We start from the raw sequence: 20751 nt of genomic DNA on the forward strand, positions 1-20751 counted from the left end.
CTGGAAATCACCACAGCCTGGGGGACACGCAATGCTTGGAGCAGGAGCAGGAAGCACAGGAGATAGCCTGTCTGCACCATGCGGTGGCATTTCAGTAAGAGGCAAACTCTTACAGATAAGAGGTCAATCAAAACCCACACATGGACCTATAGCTTCCTGGTGGTAAAGAAAACTGGCTCCTTTAACTGCTGTTTTCCTAAACCATTCACACATGAGTCACAGCCGGGGCTGGACAGACCAGGGAGGGGTCCTGGTGGGTGCAGAATTCCCTCAGGCTAAATTAAAGTGAAGCGACACCAAATCATCAGTTGAACGTTTTATTTATGGCAGAAGCAGCTTGAACTTGGAAGGTGTAACAGTAGGTGTTGTGGTTTCTCACAAGAATTGGCATGAAACTACGTCAGTAAACTGTATAACACGTGGTAACGACATATATATCAATTCAGGGAATAAGGAGATCCCTCCTGTTGAGTCACGAGGTTCAGAGCGGGCCCCCTTGCTTTCTAGACTCCTTCTCAGAGAAGGGCCCAGGGGTGGCTGGATGCACTGCTAGTCCCAGGCTTGGTCAACGGGTTTGTGTCTAAAGGCATGAAGTGTAGGAGTTGGGGGGTGGGGGAAGAGAAAGAGAGAGAAAAGATAGGAAAAAGAGAAAGATTTCACCAGTCCTGGGTCCAGCGTTGGTCCAGTCAGCCAAGGGGTCCAGTTCTGGAGGGCACGCGCCCATGGGTCTTCAGTTCGTGTCCTTTTATAATCTCCTTGACCCTCCTTCGGGCGGGCACTGGAACTCCTTGGGCTAATTAGGTGTCGTGCGTCGTTTGTGCTTTCAGAAGCTTCAGGAAATGGGTCGGTGGGCTTGGGGGTCGTCTGGGGAGTAACTTCTCCCTCCCTGCAGGCATGACTGTTGTTGGATCTTTGGCCATGCATGGTGAGCTGCCCCGCTCAGCAGTGTCAGAACAGGGAATTGTGCATCCTCCGGCACAGCACGGCACGGCACTGCATGCCCTCCGTGTCCTGTTCCTGATGTCCTGGGCTGATCTGTACTGATCAACTTCTTCAACTGCTGGTTCGTTGTTAGGCAGAACTTGCCCCACCACAATGTTGGAGACATTAACTCTTTCAGTCCCTCACATGTGGTGCTGCTATGCAGCCTTGCAAGCAAGTTCCATTCCTTCCCTCAACCACAAAAGCCAGGCCCCGGTGGTCTCTGCAGGCCCCGGTCTCTCTGTGTCCACCACGATGGGTGTTTGAGGCATTAACTCTGTCCAGTCTCTCACAACATGTCTCTCAGCTCCAAGATGCTGACTTCTGTTGCTTTACTTTACTAGAAAGAAAACCCAACCAAATAACTTAGAAACCAAAGCCACTTGTTTTCGTCATGTCTCAGTCAGCCCTTTGAATGAGGAGACCAGTGGCACAGGCAGAAGCCTACTGATGGACTAGGGACTGTGGGATGACTGAAGGAAGTCTCCACTCAAAATTTATCACTATCAGGTGCACGTCCACTGAAGACGGATGGGGGACTGCTTACTTGCTCCTCTTCTGCAATGCTGCAAAAGAAACTGAATAAAGGAGAAAATACCATGCACATTATGTGATCACTAAACCTCATAATCTGTAGTGAACCCTTTGGGTCCAATCAAATATGGCATACTAATTTTGGAGATTATGAAAATAGTATTTAGTTTCTGAAGCACCCCTGGACATGATTTTTCCCCACAGCAATTATTAATCACTATCCGGATCAATAAGAACACAGATATCTAAGAGATATTTACTTTTCTTAGGTCTGATGGACAATATCCAAAGTCAGGAATAGCCTGTGTTGAAAAAGAAACTATCTTCATCAGTCTTGTTTAAAGAATTATCTACATGTACTAAAACCAGAGAGTATTAGAAAAGTTGTATTAAATAATCTGGGTTTTTTCAGTTTGCATATTTGATTGGCTTTTCCTGTAACGTTTTGTGGTTCTGGCAACTTGGGCTTTAATCCAGCAAAGATTTGCATACACATTTACTGCACAGAAGGGCTTCACCATGACAATGGAGCCACTTGCATCTTACAGAACCAATCTCACGCACAGCTCTTTTCAGGATCAAGACCTATCTTTATACTCAGGTACCAATATACATATACATTAGAAATCACACTGCATTCACTGAGACCACTCAGATAAATATTTATAACTGTAGCTAGAACAGGGTTTAAGCCTGCAAACATTTGTGTATATGCATATCTTATCTCAAATAAACCCAGGCTTTAAATTCATCTTCTTTCCCAATTTATGCCCCTGCTTGGCTTTACAAGACCAGAAAGACTTTTGCTGGAAGTGATCGATAACTAAAAATCAGTTTACTTTCCTCCCAATCAACTCTTCAGGATCAGTTCTATCCATGAAACAAGTACACTTTAACAAATAGCCATGAATTTCATCAGATTTAAAACTCTCTTCTAAAAGAGAGAGGAATGGGGTTGCTGAGAACTGCTGAGCCAGATTCCTGAGCCCATGTGGGGCAGGACTGTGGCTAAGCTGCGGTGGCCACACTGCAGCAGTGCCTCTGCAAGGGTCTTTGTTCCCATCGTGGTGACTTTATTGTGGATTCTCTGCATTTCTGAAAATAAAGCAGTACTCTTTATGTTTTAGAGACTATATAATTTTATTACAGGCAAGAAAAAAATGAACATGTAATAAAAATGTTCTTGCCAGTTTTACTGAAAAAAATAAAATCTGATAAATCCCATAATCCTAATTTCCATGCTCACAGTTTGGAACAAATGAGGATAATCATGTATATAAAGGGGCTTTTCAATATAAACTATTGTCTGAGTCCTCTGCACTTGTATTATGTATAGTTTAATAGGATAATCTCTGCATCGCCTATTTCTGGGCTTAATTTAGTTCTTTTGCCTTACATCCTACTATATTTTCTTTTTGCAAAAGGAGGCCAAGCAGATCTGTATTGCTTACTGGCCTTCTGTATCTTCACTTAATTTGTTTTGGAGGCTGAGTGTCAAACCAGAAAAGTGTCCAAACAAATAAGCTACTGGATGTAATGTGACTGCAAAAGACTTAATCAGATATATTGATGAATTTTATTAGCAAAAATGCTTTGAGAAGGACACAAGAGTCTCACCTCATTCTTACAGCCAGCAATAGCTAGCAAGAAAGATTAATTTATTATGACCAGAATGGCACATTTACAGTACAGATACTGAAATTTAGTATTCTGGTCTCTATATTATTTAAGAAATCATTAATACTGCAAATAGTTTCTTGAAATATGCAATACCTTAAAACAAAGATGGATCATTTACAATCTGTGTCTGACAGGATCATATAAACTTAGATTTTAGAAAAGGAAACAAATCTATTCAATCAAGTAGTACTTTCCTCCTTCAAACTAGGTAATTCCCCATTGCTTTTAAAGTATATTTCCTGGTTCCATGAAGAAAAAACTCCACGCTGATGCTATAGGTTTGAGGATGACAGATATCTGAAGTTACTTTTTATATTCTATATGTTGCTTACAAAGTCCTATACAAGTAAGACTCTTGCAAGGAGCCTTACCCCTGCTTAAAGGATTAATTTGCAGTCCTCTAAATCCATTAAATCAAATTCTAATTAACTTAAAGTCAATATTCTTTAGGCCTTGTTTATTCTACAAAACAATCATGTTTAAACCTGGTGGTGAAACATATTTCTTAGTCTCCTGAATGGACAGAAAAATAATGTTAATATGATATGTTTTAGTAAGCCTAGTACAAACCTAATCTGCAACACTGATATTAACTGAAGTGCTCTTGGAATGAGGTACTGCTCTGCATGAATTAAGGTATCAGACTGAGTCGTATTAAATAAGTACAGATAAGATTTGAATCCATAATATTGCAAAAGTCTTGTTTTGATAGAATTTTTATTTGTGTTTCATGCTTTCAAAAACAATTTTGTATGAGTTTTCATTACAGATATTTCCTATCTTTATTGATTTGTATGTGCTCTGCATGAAACTATTGGTATAATTACATAAAATCTTAGAGTTTTAGAAAAAATGAAACCTCCTCCACCTCATAAATACGCTTCTTTGTATTTCAGAGACAAGGAGTGAATATCACTGAGCATCGGGGTTTGGTAGTGATGATACATGATGTTTGAAACAATTCCCCTATGCCATGCAGAGAAGAATTACAGTCAGAATGGTACTCTGCTGGGGAAAAAAGAATATTCCAAGGCAATATCCACCAACGGTCTTGTTAAGAAATATGAATCATTCCAAAATGGAAATTGATAGAGAGAGTGGTTTTTCTTAATAAGAAGATGAGATCACAATAGAAACAAACATTTTCCTCCACAATTGTTCCAAATTTTGTAAACAGGAAAAAACTCCATGTGGGAACACAAGAAATTAAGGTATAAAATACAAGAATTGTAATTAAATGATGTATGAAACTGCTGCCTGTACAATCACTTTCTATATTGTATAATTTTTTCAAGTCAGTAGTTATACTGCTGTGTTAATATATGCTAATTTAAATATTTGACATAAAATACCTCGCTTCGAAAAACTTCTTAATGCATTATGATACAGCAAGTCGAATGTTCCAGCAAAGTAAAATATTCAAATAATATGATCTTTAAAGAAATTAGAAAAAAAGCAAATGCATACTGCTCTGCATCTGTGCTTGGGAAACAATTTAAATTATTAAATATTCTAAAGTTGTGTTGTTTTTTTAAGGTAACAAATTGAAATGAAGCACAGTGATTTTTTTTATTATAGCTGTCTTTTCAGCTATATTTCTTTCCATTTGCACATTGGAATGGAACACATTACCACCACTTTGTAGCTTTTTTATAATCCTTTTAATCAGCACTTCCATTTTGTTTCTGTAATTTGCAAATTGCCATTCTTTTCAATGAAAATAAATTATGTGCGTAATTTTACTCTTGACAAAATTGTTTATTCTTATTGATTAATCACTTTCCTGGTTTTGTATATTATCTTAAACCATAAATTCACAAAGACATAGAGTTATATTTGATTTGGCATTTTCCAACCTTAAATCTTTTGCATTTGTAATGAGAAAACTCTGGCTATTTATTTTCATAAGGCTGATCCAGTAATCCATCTCTACTCTAGAAAGCATTAAAAGTACATTTTCAAGTGCTTCAGTGATGAGGGTTGCTTATTTATTAGCTGAATTTGGGCCTAAACCAGGCTATGTCTGACAATAAATGAACCCAGAGGAATAAGGCTCTGTCAAGCATTGACAGAATAGAGACTTTCTCTATTTGTTCAAACAATCAGATCTCACTCTGCTTAAATTTAATGTGAGTTTTGCCATTATCTGCAATGGGACCAGACCTTAGCCATTATTTTTCATTTTATTGTACATTATTCTAAATGATATACAGCACACACTGTTAAAAATTGTAAGTTAATTTGCTTTCTATGAAGCAGCCCTTCTGAATAAAACCACGCTGTAGCTCTCTAAGGCATGAAAAATACTTCTAATCAAATCTATCTCTGGGTGGGAAAAAATATGGTAAGTGGATGACAAAGAATTATCCGCGAACATGACTTCACCATCCTTTTAAGAAAATGCCTTCCAAAACTGACCCTGTTATGGATAGTTTTTAAATTTAGGAAGTGTATATATTTATGAAGATTTTATGATGGGTCAAGACCATTTCTCACATAACTCTATCAAAGTCTGCATGCTATGCCATGCATGACTTATGAACATGATTTACCAGCTTTATCTTCAGTAGTTGGAACTGCACCAAGAGAAGCAGAGAAGTCCAGAGGGATGGATGGAAAGCAACAGTGTATCAAAGTACTGTATCACCTGTGAATGCAAGTGGGTTTTTTTTTCCCAAAAATAAAATCAACATTCTCTCCTGACCTGTGCATGTGGGAAAGACAGCATCTGACAAGGATCTAAAACTTACAATTAGAATACATTGATATACCATATAAAGGAACACATTTTTTTAATTACTTTAAATTACTGAAATATTACCTGTAAAAACAGTAGAAAAACACTAGCTATTAATTTTAAATTAGAATTAGAATAGAATAGGACATTTTAGTTGGAAGGGACTTACAACGATCATCTAGTCCAACTGCCTGACCAATTCAGGGCTGACGAAAAGTTAAAGCATGTTATTAAGGGCATTATCCAAATGCCTCTTAAATGCTCACAGGCTTGGGGCATCGACTGCCTCTCTAGGAAGCCCGTTCCAGTGTTTGACCACCCTCTCAGTAAAGAAATGCTTCCTAATGTCCAGTCTGAACCTCCCCTGGCGCAGCTTTGAACCATTCCCACACATCCTATCACTGGATACCAGGGAGAAGACATCAGCACCTCCCGCTCCACTCCATTTTACTTTTAGTCTTCCTGCTAGATAAACCGTATTTATACAAATCACTCCACATTACTGTAAATTGTGCACACACTAGGATTTTATACAGCTAAAATCTCTCGGTAGGAAAAGAGCCGGGTCTATGATCAGTTCCTGTGATTATATGAACCCTGTGTACTGTCCATCCATCTTCCAGACTAGGTCTCCCTCTCTCCTTGTATATTTTCTATATAGTTTCCTACCTCCTGTTTTGTTTCTGCTGTACCTGTCTTTCACAGGTATGCAGTGAGATTCTGTACAAAGAACATTACCCAACATTCAAGACAAGGTCTTTATAAACATAAGGAAAGGGATAGGAAGCAAGCACCTTTAGTGATACTCACTTTCAGTGAGCAATTGTGATACAGATTTTTGTTGTTGTAGACAAAATAATTTACTCTCCTTCTCTGACAAAATTTTCCCAAATTCATATTCCTCTGTCTTTGTTTCTACAGTTTTAAACCTTATAGGAATTCGCCCTCTCCCTGACAAGAGCATGAAGCTCAACACAACAACGTAAGTAAAGACAAACATATCGTTTTCCTAAAAATAGAAGAGGTGGCTCTGACCTTCTTCACAGACTTACACAGAAACAGAGTACAGATCTTTAAAAAGTTAATCACCATGATGGAATCTTCTTGAGGCTTAGTATATACTTAAGAGTTTTAGAATATATTCTTCTAGATCACTTCCTTCTTATCAAAATCCAGCATACATTTTTTTATCCTTTCATCAGATCATTACTAGACACCCTCTAGAGGCCGAAGCAGAACAGTAAATATTAAATGCAATTTATATTCAAAATAAGCTCTTATATTTGAGATTTATAAGCATTACTATTAGCATTTTATTATTGCAGGTCCAAGGAACATCACTCTCAGTGTCCAGTATACTCAGCAATGAACACATACAGAAGAACATATTTCTTAAATAGAAGATCAAGCACTCCTTAAGAAAGATGACTTATTGTTAAAAGAAGAAAAAAAAATTGATATCTCTACTCATCATAGTGATAGGATAGAATTTGATCTTGAAAATCCTAATATGGTGATGATTGTAACGAATTAAGTAACTTGTATGTTACTTTGAAAGCACAATTTGCTGTGTTACATTACTGTGGGTTCACTATTTCTGTACTCAGCCCTAGTAAGGCCAAAACTGTAGCCATGTGTACAGTTTTTGATCCTGTATTCCAGAAAAAAAAAAAAAAAGATATTGACCAATTTGATTATGAATGAGTGATGAATGAATGTCATCCAGATAGAGAATGAAAGATAAGCGGACTCAAAACCCCTCAGCCTTTAAGGAAAGATCTTAAATAATTAAACAAAAAGAGTGTGTGGGAAAATAACACAGTAGCAGCTTTCAAATAGATAGAAGACTGGTGTGCAATGACGTTGTTCTCAAATCTGCTAGGAATAGGACACGACATAAGAAAAAAAGATGCATTAGAGCAACAGAGACTTTGTTTTGACATGGCGGGGCAGGGGGAGAAAACTCAGCACATTCTGTGTGTAAGGGCTGTTAAACACTGGAAGATATTGCCTCAGTGGCTCTTTGGTCCTTTTTAAGAAGCAGTTAGACAACTGACTGCTAGGGATGTTTGTAGTCAGATTGATCCTGCCCCAGGGCAAGAAGATGACTGTCTTTAGGTCTTTCCTAGTTCTGTTATCTTCAAGTCTGTAGTTTTATAGTTGTGGCATTTCCCACCGGCTGTTCGATAGCTCTGTTCTTTCGTGCAGACTGTGTATTGAAATACCTCAGATTTGTCTTTTAGGCAATCATTAGCAAGTGTCAGGCTTGAAATGCCAGCCTGTAACCTACTTGAACAACTCAGAAATCCTCAGAATGTCTGAATTAGACATATTCCAATTTTACTCATGAAGAAATTGAAGCCATAAGCCATTAAGTTACCTGCCCATGAATATACCATGAATGAACGGGAAATGAGCAATGAGAACTTAGGGGTCCTACTCTGGATTTTACACTTAAAATTGTAAAAATAAAATAATGGTATGTTAAAAAAAAAAAAAACATATAAGAAATAAGGCAGAGTCCCATAGATCACAGAAACTGCACAGTTCTCTCGCCATAAAATACATACAGGTCTACTTTGGAAGTATAGCTTCCCAAAAAGTCCATATTTCCAGTACAATTTCTTTTGACTAAATGTAGCATCAATCCAGCTCAAAAAGAAAAATCTTTCAAAGTACCTTTAGACAACTATTCCGAGTTTTAAAATATATACTCACTAAGGGTCCAGCAATCAGTCTTGGCTATTTATCACTCTGACAAAATCATTGATTTTCATTTCCTTCTTTCATGTTGCGTGGGAACAGCCTGAGTTAGATTACAAGATCTGAGAGAGGCGATAAGGACAATAAGCAGGCTTTTGAGAGATTCTGAGCACCTAGTGGATTACTGTCTGTTTAACCTTTTAATGAACTCTTGGGTTTAGTTTTGGGAATCTTGTCTCTTTAGCAGCATTAGTCTCATTTCTATGCTGGTGAGACAGAGAATGTAACCAATATAGTACTGAGGTGCCAGATGTAATCAGATCTCCTACTCCTAGCAGGATGCTATAAATTGTGTGTACGTGATTCTACTGAAAAAGTTAACGTGTCCATATTTTGTGCCATATAAAAAGGCTACTAAACAACCCAATAAACAGTAAAACTTCTGAAATCACTAGATTTTAATCAAATCTTAAATCCTGATCAATAGTCAAGCATGTTCACCGGGCTTCTCGACCTAGTAACAATCACCCTGTGTGTCACAGAGGGATGCCTTGAAGATTACATAATATTTTGCTAAACTTTTAAAGGTCTACTAAAGAAACAGTAAGTGCAAGTGACTTTTTCAAAGCAAATATATTCCTGACAGCTTTCATTCTCTCACACAGAACCAGGTTATCCTTGAAATGAATTAATGTTGTTAGAGCTATGTCTACTAAAGCATCACTTTGTAGTAAGTCAGAGGCCTGCTTCTGTATATTCTTAGCTTATTCCTCTGATGGTTCCTAAATGAAAGTAGTTCCTTCTAAGTGTCTAAACTTAGAAACATAGAACCAAGTCCTGCAATCCTGTTTATCTTTAAACACGTGAAGAATCCCATTGAAAGTACAATTTCACGCAAAATCCCAGAAACACGTGTTGCACCTGTGTGACTACCATCGACTACTAGTGAGTTTTTCTTTCAAGCTGTGATTGAGGGGTCAGCGACAAAGCTAGCTTTACGCTCCCTAGGCACTATGACTTAAATACGTACAGCATCGTTATGCCAAAACAACCGCACTGTATTTGAATCTGATTATTGATCCACGCATAAGAGAGGAAGCAGAAGGGTAGTGATGCATTGTCAGGAACTGACTGTAGGATGGGAGATGTGTGGTGGCTTTTCAGGAATTGTTAAGGGTGGTTGTGTGCTGTGGCAGCACCAAAAGGGCTAATACATGGGGTCTACCTGAGATAGGAAAGAAGTTAGAGCAACCGCAGTGTTTGTCTGGGGGCTACCCCAGACTGTGGGGAGGATAAGGGGAGCTCTCAGGAGACATGTATGCAGAGCCCCCTGAGCTGGGCCAGCTGGGTGAGCCTGAGATGTGGGCTCCATCCTCCTGTCAGTCTGGGATGGAAGAAAGGGTTCTCAGATGGGGAGTGTGCGCTGTGAAGAGCAGGGAGTTATCTCAGCGGGGAATGCAGGCATCATGCTTCAGGAGGGATGAAGGTACTCTGTCCGTGCAGGATGGGGATGCTGTGCTGTGAGGCACTCTTCCACCTGTGCATTGAACAGCTTCATGGGCTAAAAGCTAAATCAACTGCAAACGTGAGGTTCTAGCTCTTAGCAGTGTGCTAAAGTAAAATATTTTAAAAAACCCCAACACTTTTTTGTTTGACTTATTCTACTCCAAAATTATTTTCCTTTGTTTTTAAAAACAAACAGGGAAAAATCTAGAATGTTCTGAGCTAACTTTTGTGTAAGAAGGTGTTACTTGTCTAAAATGAAAATGCTTCATGTTTGTTCAAATTCTTGTTCTGCTTCCAGATATCACTATTGCATAGTCTTCTGTAGCAATACGAGGGGCCTTTTCCTTTTTTTAACTAAACCCTTATAACCTTTGCCTAAATAGGCAAATGGCTGCAACTGCATGGCTGGGACAAAACACAACTGACAAAGTCAACTTACACAGCCTTAGGAAAATAAAACGAAGTTTAAGGAAAGTAAAATAGACTAAGGCGCTGATGATTCAAAGTTAACTCTGAGGGATGCTCCAATGTATCGTAATGCTGCCCTCTTAAGGACAAAGAAAGCGAGGAGCTGGAGCACCTGCCTTGCTCAGAGGCCTACAACTTCTGTGTGACAGCTAAGATTTATTTGAGGTATTTTGACATGGTTCTCCTGCCTTTATGTATGTTACCGCACTCCGTTACGTTCCTTTCGCCCTCCGGGGCATGTTAGTACACCCTCGAGCTCTAAAGCTACACGGTGCTAGGAGCCTCTTCTGTGAGGAAAGCAGGCACGAGGCACGATGAAGACCAAAACGCCCCTGCGCGCGTCTACAAAAGGCTTCGTCGCATCACACCTCGCACGGCGCACGTTTCCTGCGGGTTGCTAAACGCGAGGGCGCAGAGTGCGGGCAGCACCCGCTGCCCGTCCTGCCCGCTCCACGGGGGTCTGCGCGCCCGCGGGCAGCCCCACCACCACGCAGCGCCGGCCGGGGGGGCTGCGGGCTGGGGGCTGCAGGGGGGAGCTCCCTCCGGGCAGCCTTTCGGCCCCGACCTGAGGGGTGCTGCTGCTGCAGGAGGGGAGCCACACCACAAGCAGTTCTATCTCCTTCAGCGTCACCAGTTAGAGATTTCCCCTGCTAGGACGGGATTTACAGTTTTTCCCAATGGATTGTTACCACGTATTTACAACACAAAAGTAATTACCGTGACGCATAAATTAAACATGGGGAAACCTAAAATATTATCAGCTAGGACCTGGTAGCCCAAAAGGTCAACCTCGGTTATGCGGACATCTCTGCGTGGCTCGTGGTGCCATCAAACTCGAAAGACAGAGCTGAAAAAGTAATCCGAAACGATACTGTTAACACATTAAGGCAGTTCAGCTGTTACAGAGGATTTTGATTAAAGGCAGCTCCTTTCTGAGAAAGGCCCTAGAGTGGGATGTCAGTATGTCTAAAGGATTCATCTGGAAGGAAGAAACTGAGAGTCAAAGCAACACTTTTAAGACAAAAGTAAAAGAAATAAAATTTGGGGGTTGTGTGCTGAAAGTAAACTCCCGAGACTTTCCTGTTACCAGGTTTGTGCTGCGAATACTGAAAATGAAGGTGATATTCTGTCGTTTATCTTCTCTTTTCCCAGAACTGAAAACCGATTCTCTTCATCAACATTTTCTATATTTCTTGTTGTCATACTTCCAATTTAATCTTCAGCTTCGTGTACCTGAAATTTAACTTGCTGAATCTCTCCATTGGTGAGTATTGTTCCTCACACAAAGTGGTTTAAGATTAAATATGATTAGTACTTTTGTGTTGTAAATTCTAAGATAGCTTGTCATTACTGCCAATATAATTGTGCAGCATTCACAAAATCTGGATGTTCAAGATTACATTCAGTTGACAGTGAATACAGTGACCAGAGGGTTGTACTAGACGATCTTTAAAGGTCCCTTCCAACACAAACCATCCTATAATTCTATCAATGAATATATACATGATTTTTTTATATCTGTCCAGATGTTTCAATACTAAAGTTGTGTTTGTGGTGAGTTTTTGTATAAAACATTTCACAGGCATAGCAAGCAAAGTTACAAATTTAAAATACACAATTTTGGAACCTACATGAGTCCTTTTGGGAAAAAAAAAAAAAAAAGTCATTCTGGAATAAGAGAGCTGTGCTGATATAATCTGCAAGTCAGATGAACCTTAAGTATGTGAGGATAGTGTGAAACAGCACCTGTGGGTGAAATCTTGGACCTACTTAAGTCAACCAAAATTGTGGCCATTGACTTCAGTGGGGCAGGAGTTTGCTGCATGTTTCCTAAAGTGAGCAGGTTAAGGAAGGTAACTTGTCTTGTGCTCTGAGTTTCCAGGCCACTGCCTCACCTTGATAGTTAAAAACCCTGTTGTGTGTGAGATCCTGGATGTATCTGTCTGTATGCTAAGGTTTCACACCTGTGAATTTGGATATATTTAAGCATATATGCATATATTTATTTATTTACCATATATCTAAACTGTATGTATGTATCATTATGTATATGTAATTTATGGTGTGTGTATATCTAATGTATGGTGTGTATATAATATACAATGTATATATAATGTATGGTGTGCATATATATACATACACAACAGCATTAGAAAGTATGTTAATGTCTGTGCGAGATAGTGAGAACCTTTGAAAGAAGCTGCTATGCAATGGTCTGAGGTAAAACCGTGCAATCCATTTCTTGTTCTGACACCTTAAGTGCTCATCCTGTCCTACTATTAGCATTAGTGAATTTTATTCCTAATTTCCATGTATTTTCTTGTCTAGCCCACTTTCTAATCTGATACTGAACTTCCCTGTGGAATTTTTAAACGTGTGTGATAGGTCATGTTTTTTAAATTTCTCTCATCTGTGTCTACCTGAGCAAAGCAAACTGAATTTTAATAGATAAGTAGATTGTATCTCATTCAACTATTTGAGTGTATTTCCAAAAGCCTTTCACTCTGGAATACCAAATCATCATTGAGCCATCCTGCAAAAATCAAATCATAATTTGATATAATCAAACCACAATTATTTTCATATAATCAAAACTGCTGCTGTGCACTGCTGCTACGGTTATACACCCCAACTTTGCCACCTGCAAAGCACAACACTTACAGCTGTGCACAGGAAGGCAACGCTGGAAAAGATGACTTGCATTAAAAGTTTCATAACAATTGCTCTCAGTTCAAATACTTTTTATATTATTCTATTTATAGCCATATAAGAATTTTAAAAGAAGAGATTTATTTGCAGAGTAATTGAACTAGACTTTTTCATCTTTCATGAATCAAAACGAAGTTTTGATGGTGTCATTGGCCTACAGAAAGAAAAGAATTGCACAGGAATGAGGAGGACCTGCAAACAAGGCTGTCAAGCCCAGCCATTTAAGCATCCTGAATCTGGCCTTAACTAGACACTATATTCAACCACAGAGAACAGAATTAAGTCAATGCAGCTCTCATCTGTTTAGTTTTCTCCAAACACAGTACTTCCTTTCAGACCACACTTTCTTTCTAATCGCACTATGGCGATACTCGATGGGCAGGTACCTATCAAAGTACCCATTTGATTTCGTTATCTGGAGGCAGACTGTACTGTTCTTAACGCTATTCTTTTTTTTGATTACCAAAGCTGTCAAGAAATTAAAAGGTAGTTAGTTACCTCCGGGGTTCGGGGTTTTTAACAGCTATGCACGGACAGCGCTGCTTACTTCCCAGTGTCGCTTATACCCTATGGGGACTTGGATAACGAAGCAGTGGCAGTGTTTGCCTGCCCACAGAAGACGACTCTCCCCAGGAGGGCCCCCTCGGTGGGCACGGACTGGCTGCCCTCACCCGAACCAAGGCCAACTCCTTTCTTTCCCTCCCACCCGCGCCCCGCTCACCGGGTCTCGGCAAAGCACCCTCCGCACGACTTGCACGCCCGATGACCTCCAGCTAGGGCTGGACCCTCCGTTTCCACGCCTGCTCCCAAGCACACAACGCCTCGGCGGGAAACGTATGTTTTAAATCCGAGCGCTTAAGCACGCCGGTTGTACTGCCGGGGGCTCGCCCGCCCGCCCAGCTTCCCTGGAAGCGACGGCCCCTTCGGAGGGGGGGGACACGACACGCACACCCACGAAGTGCTCGCCCCGATCTCCGGGCCCGGGCTCGGGGGCGTTCCCACACCCCGCGCAGGTGAGGGCGGCCCCGCCGGGGCGGGGCGGGCCGGGGGGGCGGCTCCGGTCGCGCCGCAGGAAGCACCGCCCGCGCCCCTTCCTCCTCCTCCTCCTCCTCCTCCTCCTCCGCCCGCCTCCCCGCGGCGGCGGCTTGGCGATGCAGCAGCACTTCTCCCTGGCTGACTGCGACGTGATGGGCTTCGACCTGGACCACACGCTCTGCCGCTACCACCTCCCGCAGAGCGCACGGGTGAGTGCGGGCCGGGGTGGCACGGCACGGCACGGTACGGTACGGTACGGCACGGCACGGTACGGCACGGCACGGCACGGCACGGCACGGCACGGCCTGGGAGTCGCGGGCCGGGGCCCCCCCCGCTCCCCTCCGCTCCGCCCCGCCCCGCTCGCCGCCGGCTGCCCAAGCGAACGGGAAAGTGCCGGGGAGCGGGGCGGCCGGTCCCGGGGGGTACGGGGGCCGGGACCCCCGAGCCTGCCGGCTCAGGTACTCGTGGAGAAACCTAAAAAGCGAAGAGAAACGCAAGTGCCTGTCTCGCCGGCCGCTTCCCCAGCAGGCCTCTGCCCGAGCCAAGGGGACAGCCATGTCTTCGTCTTCCTTGCAAGTGGTGCTTCTTGAGAGCTTTCCGAACTGTAGCGGCGCTGAGAAAAAGGTAGAGCCTTCCTTCCCCCCCTCCCCGCCCCCAGCCAAATCTAGAGATGCCGCGGACAGAGTTAGAAGTCCGCAGCACTTTCGACAGGCGACCTTTGCAAACTTACTGGTGCTTAAAATAAAACGCCGAGCTTAAAGGCGCTCCGCATCTCTGCCCTAGCCCTCCTGTCCCTTACGGCGGGGGACTACTGTCATGTGCTGTGCCTTCCCGCCCTTGGCACTTCTTTTTTATTTTCCGACTGGCGCATTTGAAGCTCCCTGATAATCTTTCATTGACTCGTCCTTCTTTGTCAGGGCTTTGCCGCGGAGCTGTCTTGTGTCACAGATGCTCATGGTGTCCCCCTCTCCCCTTTTATTTGCCTCTGTCCACCTACAGTACGTTTTGCGCTGCGTGGAACTCCTACACTAATTGCAAGATACTTCTGAATTTGGGATAGAAATGAATGTTTATGAGGTGTTCCGTTTATAAATAGGCACGGCTCAGTGCGTCCTGCGTTGAAAAATTACATTGCTTCCTTTAGCTGTGAGTGATTTTCTGTAGAGAGGCATCTTTCTCACAAAAGAGGGTTCCATAGTAGCAAGTTATAAACTGTATGTGCTCTTAAGTTCCTGCTGGAAACTATAGGCTTACCTTCCATGTTCTTTCTGTTATGCCACACACGTTACATCTTACACAGGCACATTCTTCCTGACAAGAATTTTGTCCAATGAAGGCAAACATTAGACAATTGATAACTAGAAGAGTTTAAAAAAAACCCAAAAAACAAACAACAAACCAAAAAATACCCAGTTAAAAAAATGGAGAAAAAAATGAAAACTTTCACTAAACTTAGTTCACTCTTCATCTTCTCACAGCACATAGTCTGACTGACGCACGCCCATTGCATGCCTTCTTGTCTGTAGGAAATAAAAAATACTTTAAAAGGCTGACAGGCACAGCTGAAGAGGCAGTTAGTTCTCGCTCTTTCAGTGTTGGCCTTCATATTAGTCTTTCTCAGACGTTCATATTCATTCCAATAGCAGCTTTTGTAATTAAAAAAAAAAGGCCAGGGAACAGCTTTAATGAAAGAACCATGACAAAAAGGGAGTGATTACTATTTTTGGATGGGCCTTAAGGACCTGGCAGCATCTACGTGGATCTTCTTGTACAACTTTACCAGCACATTACATTAATAATCATTGACTGTTGTACCCGGCTTTAACAGTGCTCTTTCTGAACTTAGAAGTAGTAAAAATTTACTTAGTAGTTGCCTGTTTCCTTCAAAACATGTTCCTTTGAATACTTTTTAAATGGCCCCTGAGGGTGGTTGTTTATTGGTTTGGAAGCTGTTTATTGAGCCTTGGTAACTGTGACATTTAAAAATAAAAAACAAAACAAAAAAAGATTGGGGAGGGGGAAGTAGTGACTAGTCTTAAGTACTTACCACCTTGGTTTCCCAACAGTCATGAAGCACACGGGCAATGAGGTAGAATGCTGTAAACTTGGTTATGCTGGGCACACTGTATCAGAACTGTTGTGTGAGCATCTTGAGCTGTTTTCCAGCCATGACAGAAATAACCTCGGGCACTATTTCCCAGTAGTGGAGACAGTGGGACGGGGCCCTTAGCTCCCTGGTTTCATTTTGCTTAGGAGGTGCTAACAATTGCATCTTGCCACTTGCCAGGGAAGCAGTATCTTTCGTCTCACTTAATCAATATAGTTAACGCATGTATTTTTTCATTTGTAGCTAATATATGATAGTTTTGCCCAGTATCTGGTAACGGAGAAGGGTTATGACAAAGACTTGCTGACTCTAGCTCCAGACAGCTTAGACTTCTGGTGAGTACGTTGAAAATAACAGAAACTTTCTTCATAACTTCCTTTACGCTCTAACTTTTACAAAGCTTGGAAAACAGCTGCTCTTATTAGGCGATTGTTGTTATGATTGTCAAGCCCAATAGTTAAATCCAAAATTGCAGTTTTAAATACTGTTTAAAAACTTGTTCGAACAAGTATTTGTCATGAGATACTTCTAACGTGGTATTTTGAAGAGAGAACTGAGCATCCAAGCTTGCTTCATCTGTGCTTCTAACTGTCTAGATACAAGCCTTTTAGTCTGTACTCTCTTTTTTTACGTATCTCCTTTGTCTTCTACCTTCAATGCAACTGGTAAATCCAGTAACCATCGGAATTTAGTCATTTTTATCTTGACAGATGTGGGTTTGTTTGTGTAAGGCAGAATAATCCCAACAGCCTTCTGAGGAAAGGTGACATGCCAGGAGGTAGCCCTTGGGTGGCAGGTCAGCCACAAACCTGTGATGCAAAAGACTGAAATGCAAGTTCCTGCTCTGAGCTCAGTGGCCTCTGAGCAGGAGCTTGAATGTGAATCTCCGATCTTCCAACTTTAATAGGTTGGCCCTATCTAGGCCACAGGGGTGGGGGCTCAAAGGCCTGGTAATCACTAAATTTTTTAGGAGTAACACAGGGGCTTTTTTTAAGTAATGTATGCATTATTGTGTAATGGTTTTGATCAGTTGTTTTTACAATTCAGTATTTGATTGGACGATTTCCAAAGGGATCAATTTTAACTTTCATGAGATAAGCAATGTATCTGTATTTCTCATATTTTGAGGCCTCTGGTGCATGAAATCCTTTTAAGAACTAGATATCTCTGCCTCGGTCCCTTATTGGAGCCAGAGGTTCATTAACATGGACCTACAAGCCCACAGGGCTGGTAGCTGTGTGTCGGTGCTACTCACCCAGGAGTCATTTGTGAAAGGCTGGGGTCTGCTTGCAGCCTTCACGGCATATCTTCTTTCCTTTGGGTACCTTGTAACAGAGGATGAAGGTGCCATTACTTTTTCAGTCTCGTTTATTCATTATTATTCTAGCCACTGAACTCTGAATTAGTTGAATTTACGTTTGCTTAGGTTGTTTGAAAAATTATCTGAAAGGTACAGATTTACTAGGAGAGTTAGGAACTCTTGTTGGGTGTCTGTCCTACGCTGTCAACTCTTCACCTTTGTAGTGCTGGCTAGCATGGCAATGCTTCTGCTTCACGTGTTGCTTGCATATTGAGTTGCCTCATTTAGAACGATGTTCTACCCCTCTCTCCCTTAATAATTGGTGTTATCAGTCTAGTAACAATAAGTAGGGGAGTTGCCACTAAGAAAAAAATACATTTCTTTAATAAAAGTGGCTTAAATATCACATTTCTTAGTTGTATATGTTTGGACCTTAATCCTCCAACCTTATCTATATGAACAGTGACTGAACTCACTGAACAATGGAACTGGATTTATTTAGTAGGAATTTGCTACGTAAGTGAAATCCGGTCCTCATTGTAGTAATATGTATTTGCATATATAGAGCATTGTTCAAACATGGAAGTATTTGAAGGGTTGCGACTTCGTTGTTTTTGTGTAGCATCATTGTATAGCTTCTGTAACTGCATTTTACTGATATATAACAAGGCATTCCTCTGAAAGCATTAATTGTTTGTTTCTTCCTTAAAATAAAATTATTCTTAGTTGCAAAGGCTTGGTGTTGGACATTGAAGAAGGAGACTTCCTGAAACTTGCAGAAGATGGAACAGTTTTAAGGTAATATTGACAATAAGTTTATATTGTTAAATGAACACCAAAATTTTGACCTCTTTCTGAAAGCCATCTCTCAGTTTTATTAAATATTTAAAATACTAATTTCAGCATACATTCATTAACTGGATGTAAAAGTTTAAATACTCTTTGGTAGTGTGACGCTCAGTTTCTCTTACTGTTACATATGCAGTCTTTTCGTAATATTTCCATGTTAGCTGCTAGTAAAGAACGTATCATTTTTAGTAAACATCTGAGACTCTGAGGGCATACTGATCCTGAAAGTAAATTCACATTTTCAGTAGCTACCAATGCACTCTTTGTCCAGTTCTGCTAGGATCCGGGGTAAGGTTTTTCTTTGGATTATGAGTAACCTGACTCAGAGTCAGTGCTAATGACTAATGCTAATGATGGGAGCACTATTATCTTTGTACCGTACATGTTCAAAATTCTGCAGGCTTACAATGTGTAATTTAAATAGCCTGAGGTAAATTTAACACAGAAACTGACACGTTCTCTTTCAAATTTCTGGGTTTTTTTTCCTCTTAAAAGCTATATTTTGCCTGCAGTCATCATTTCAGTACATTCTTAGTTCCTCTTTCCCTCCTTTTTTTTTTAGACATAGAAGACTGCTATTTTGAATCGCAAATCTGAAAAGTAAATATACCTAAAGTATATCAATCCCAGTCCCATTTCCCATTTATTTTTGTCCAAAATGAAAATCTGTTTGACTTAGTACACAAGATAGACTCTACTGTTTTTTTCTGATAGCATGTGGGAGAAGGAGCTTGAAGATGCTGGGGAAAATCAGATCTCATTGAAAGAAGGGAAGAAATACCTGTGAGTCTCTGCTGTGTATCCCGAAATTCGTTTAGTACCATGAATTTCGGACTACAAAATGCAGAATTCAAGACTAGAGGGTATACCGTATTAAGGGGAGGAGTAGTACAGGATTACTTCTAGCATTACCTGCATTTGCTTCAAAACTGGAGTCTGCGTTCTTTTGGGGCCCAGTTTGGTGATCAAACTAGTTGATTTTTAATTCCTAAAAAGGCTTGTGCATACTTCTGTATTACGCAGCTGCTTGCAGGGCTCAAACTAGCACTTTTCCATAGTTCTGCCCTGCATTCTGTGAATGTTACCAGGTTTCAGAATGATGTATAGGCTTTCTGCACTGTGTTTTATTGTGCAGTGTATATTGATAGTTCAAGTATAGCGAGTGTCCTCACACAATTGAGAACATTCAAGCGATAGAGTGATTGTGTTAGCAGGTGAGGCACAGCAGCTGTGCTCCCAGCCAACCAAACTGTAGTGTAGTAAGGCTTTTATTGAGGACTGTAATGTATATGATAAAAGCTTAGGCCCTGGGAAACTTCTAAGTTATAAAAAGAGTTACTTTTGATCAACTTGCATGCACCTCAGTATTCAGTTGCAATGCATTACTTTGCACAAGGAGTGGTTTGGCTGTCTTCAACCTTTTTTTTTATTTATTTTTTTTTATTTTTTAAAATAACTTAATGCACAAATAGGGCAAGCCATGGTACAAAGAGCATGACATCCGAAGAGATCCTGGAGACATATGGAAGGAGGGAGTGGAAGCATTTTAATACAGTCAGTGGAATGGTTTCCCGCTCAGGTAGCTATAACTTAGCATGTCCTCTTCTTTGAAATTGCTCTGATCCCTTCAGTGCCTCGTACTGTTAGTTCTTACCACAAATATTTAAAAATACTTGAGCTGAGAATTACTGGAATAGGTAAATGTTTTGGGGAAGAGTTGGGTTTTGGTTTTTTTTTTTTTTTTTCAACTTCTAATACTGGAGTTCAACTTAAATTTAGGTCACCAATGAGACAAATGAGCTGACATTATAGGAGTGTTTTGGTTATAGAGATGGGCACATTGTGCCTTGATGAAGTAGACTGAGATTACTAGCCTATCTCATTTAGGATGTATTTGGCAAATCTGAAATTTTTCTTAATTGTTGACTCATTGCCGTCAGTGCTGTTACTAGAGGCCTAGGTGCAGGTGCAAAGAACAGAGTGGGTCTGGAAACAAAACTTCTCCTGCAATTGAAGTTTCTTGCATTTAAAATGGGAGTCGCTTTGAAGGCACTGTGGCTAGGTTTGTGTTCTTGCTCTGTGCTTCCTCTCCATTTGATCTTGGCGATTGTGAGTAATACTCATAAAGTGCTCAGTTAAGTT

At 40.8% G+C, this 20751-nt stretch overlaps 1 protein-coding gene across 1 annotated transcript in view; it reads left to right on the forward strand.

Annotated features, from left to right (window-relative positions):
- Window positions 1-14424: 14424 nt before the first annotated feature.
- Window positions 14425-20751, forward strand: part of NT5DC1 (5'-nucleotidase domain containing 1) — a 151285-nt gene continuing 144958 nt past the window's right edge. The window contains exons 1-4 of the mRNA XM_052781323.1: window positions 14425-14562; window positions 16704-16795; window positions 18487-18558; window positions 20082-20188. Of these exons, the coding sequence (XP_052637283.1) occupies window positions 14470-14562; window positions 16704-16795; window positions 18487-18558; window positions 20082-20188 (364 nt within the window). The 5' untranslated portion in view covers window positions 14425-14469. The remainder of the gene's footprint in view (window positions 14563-16703; window positions 16796-18486; window positions 18559-20081; window positions 20189-20751) is intronic.

The sequence above is a fragment of the Harpia harpyja genome, chromosome 3 (genome assembly GCF_026419915.1).
Source record: "Harpia harpyja isolate bHarHar1 chromosome 3, bHarHar1 primary haplotype, whole genome shotgun sequence".
NCBI classification, from domain to species: Eukaryota; Metazoa; Chordata; class Aves; order Accipitriformes; family Accipitridae; genus Harpia; species Harpia harpyja.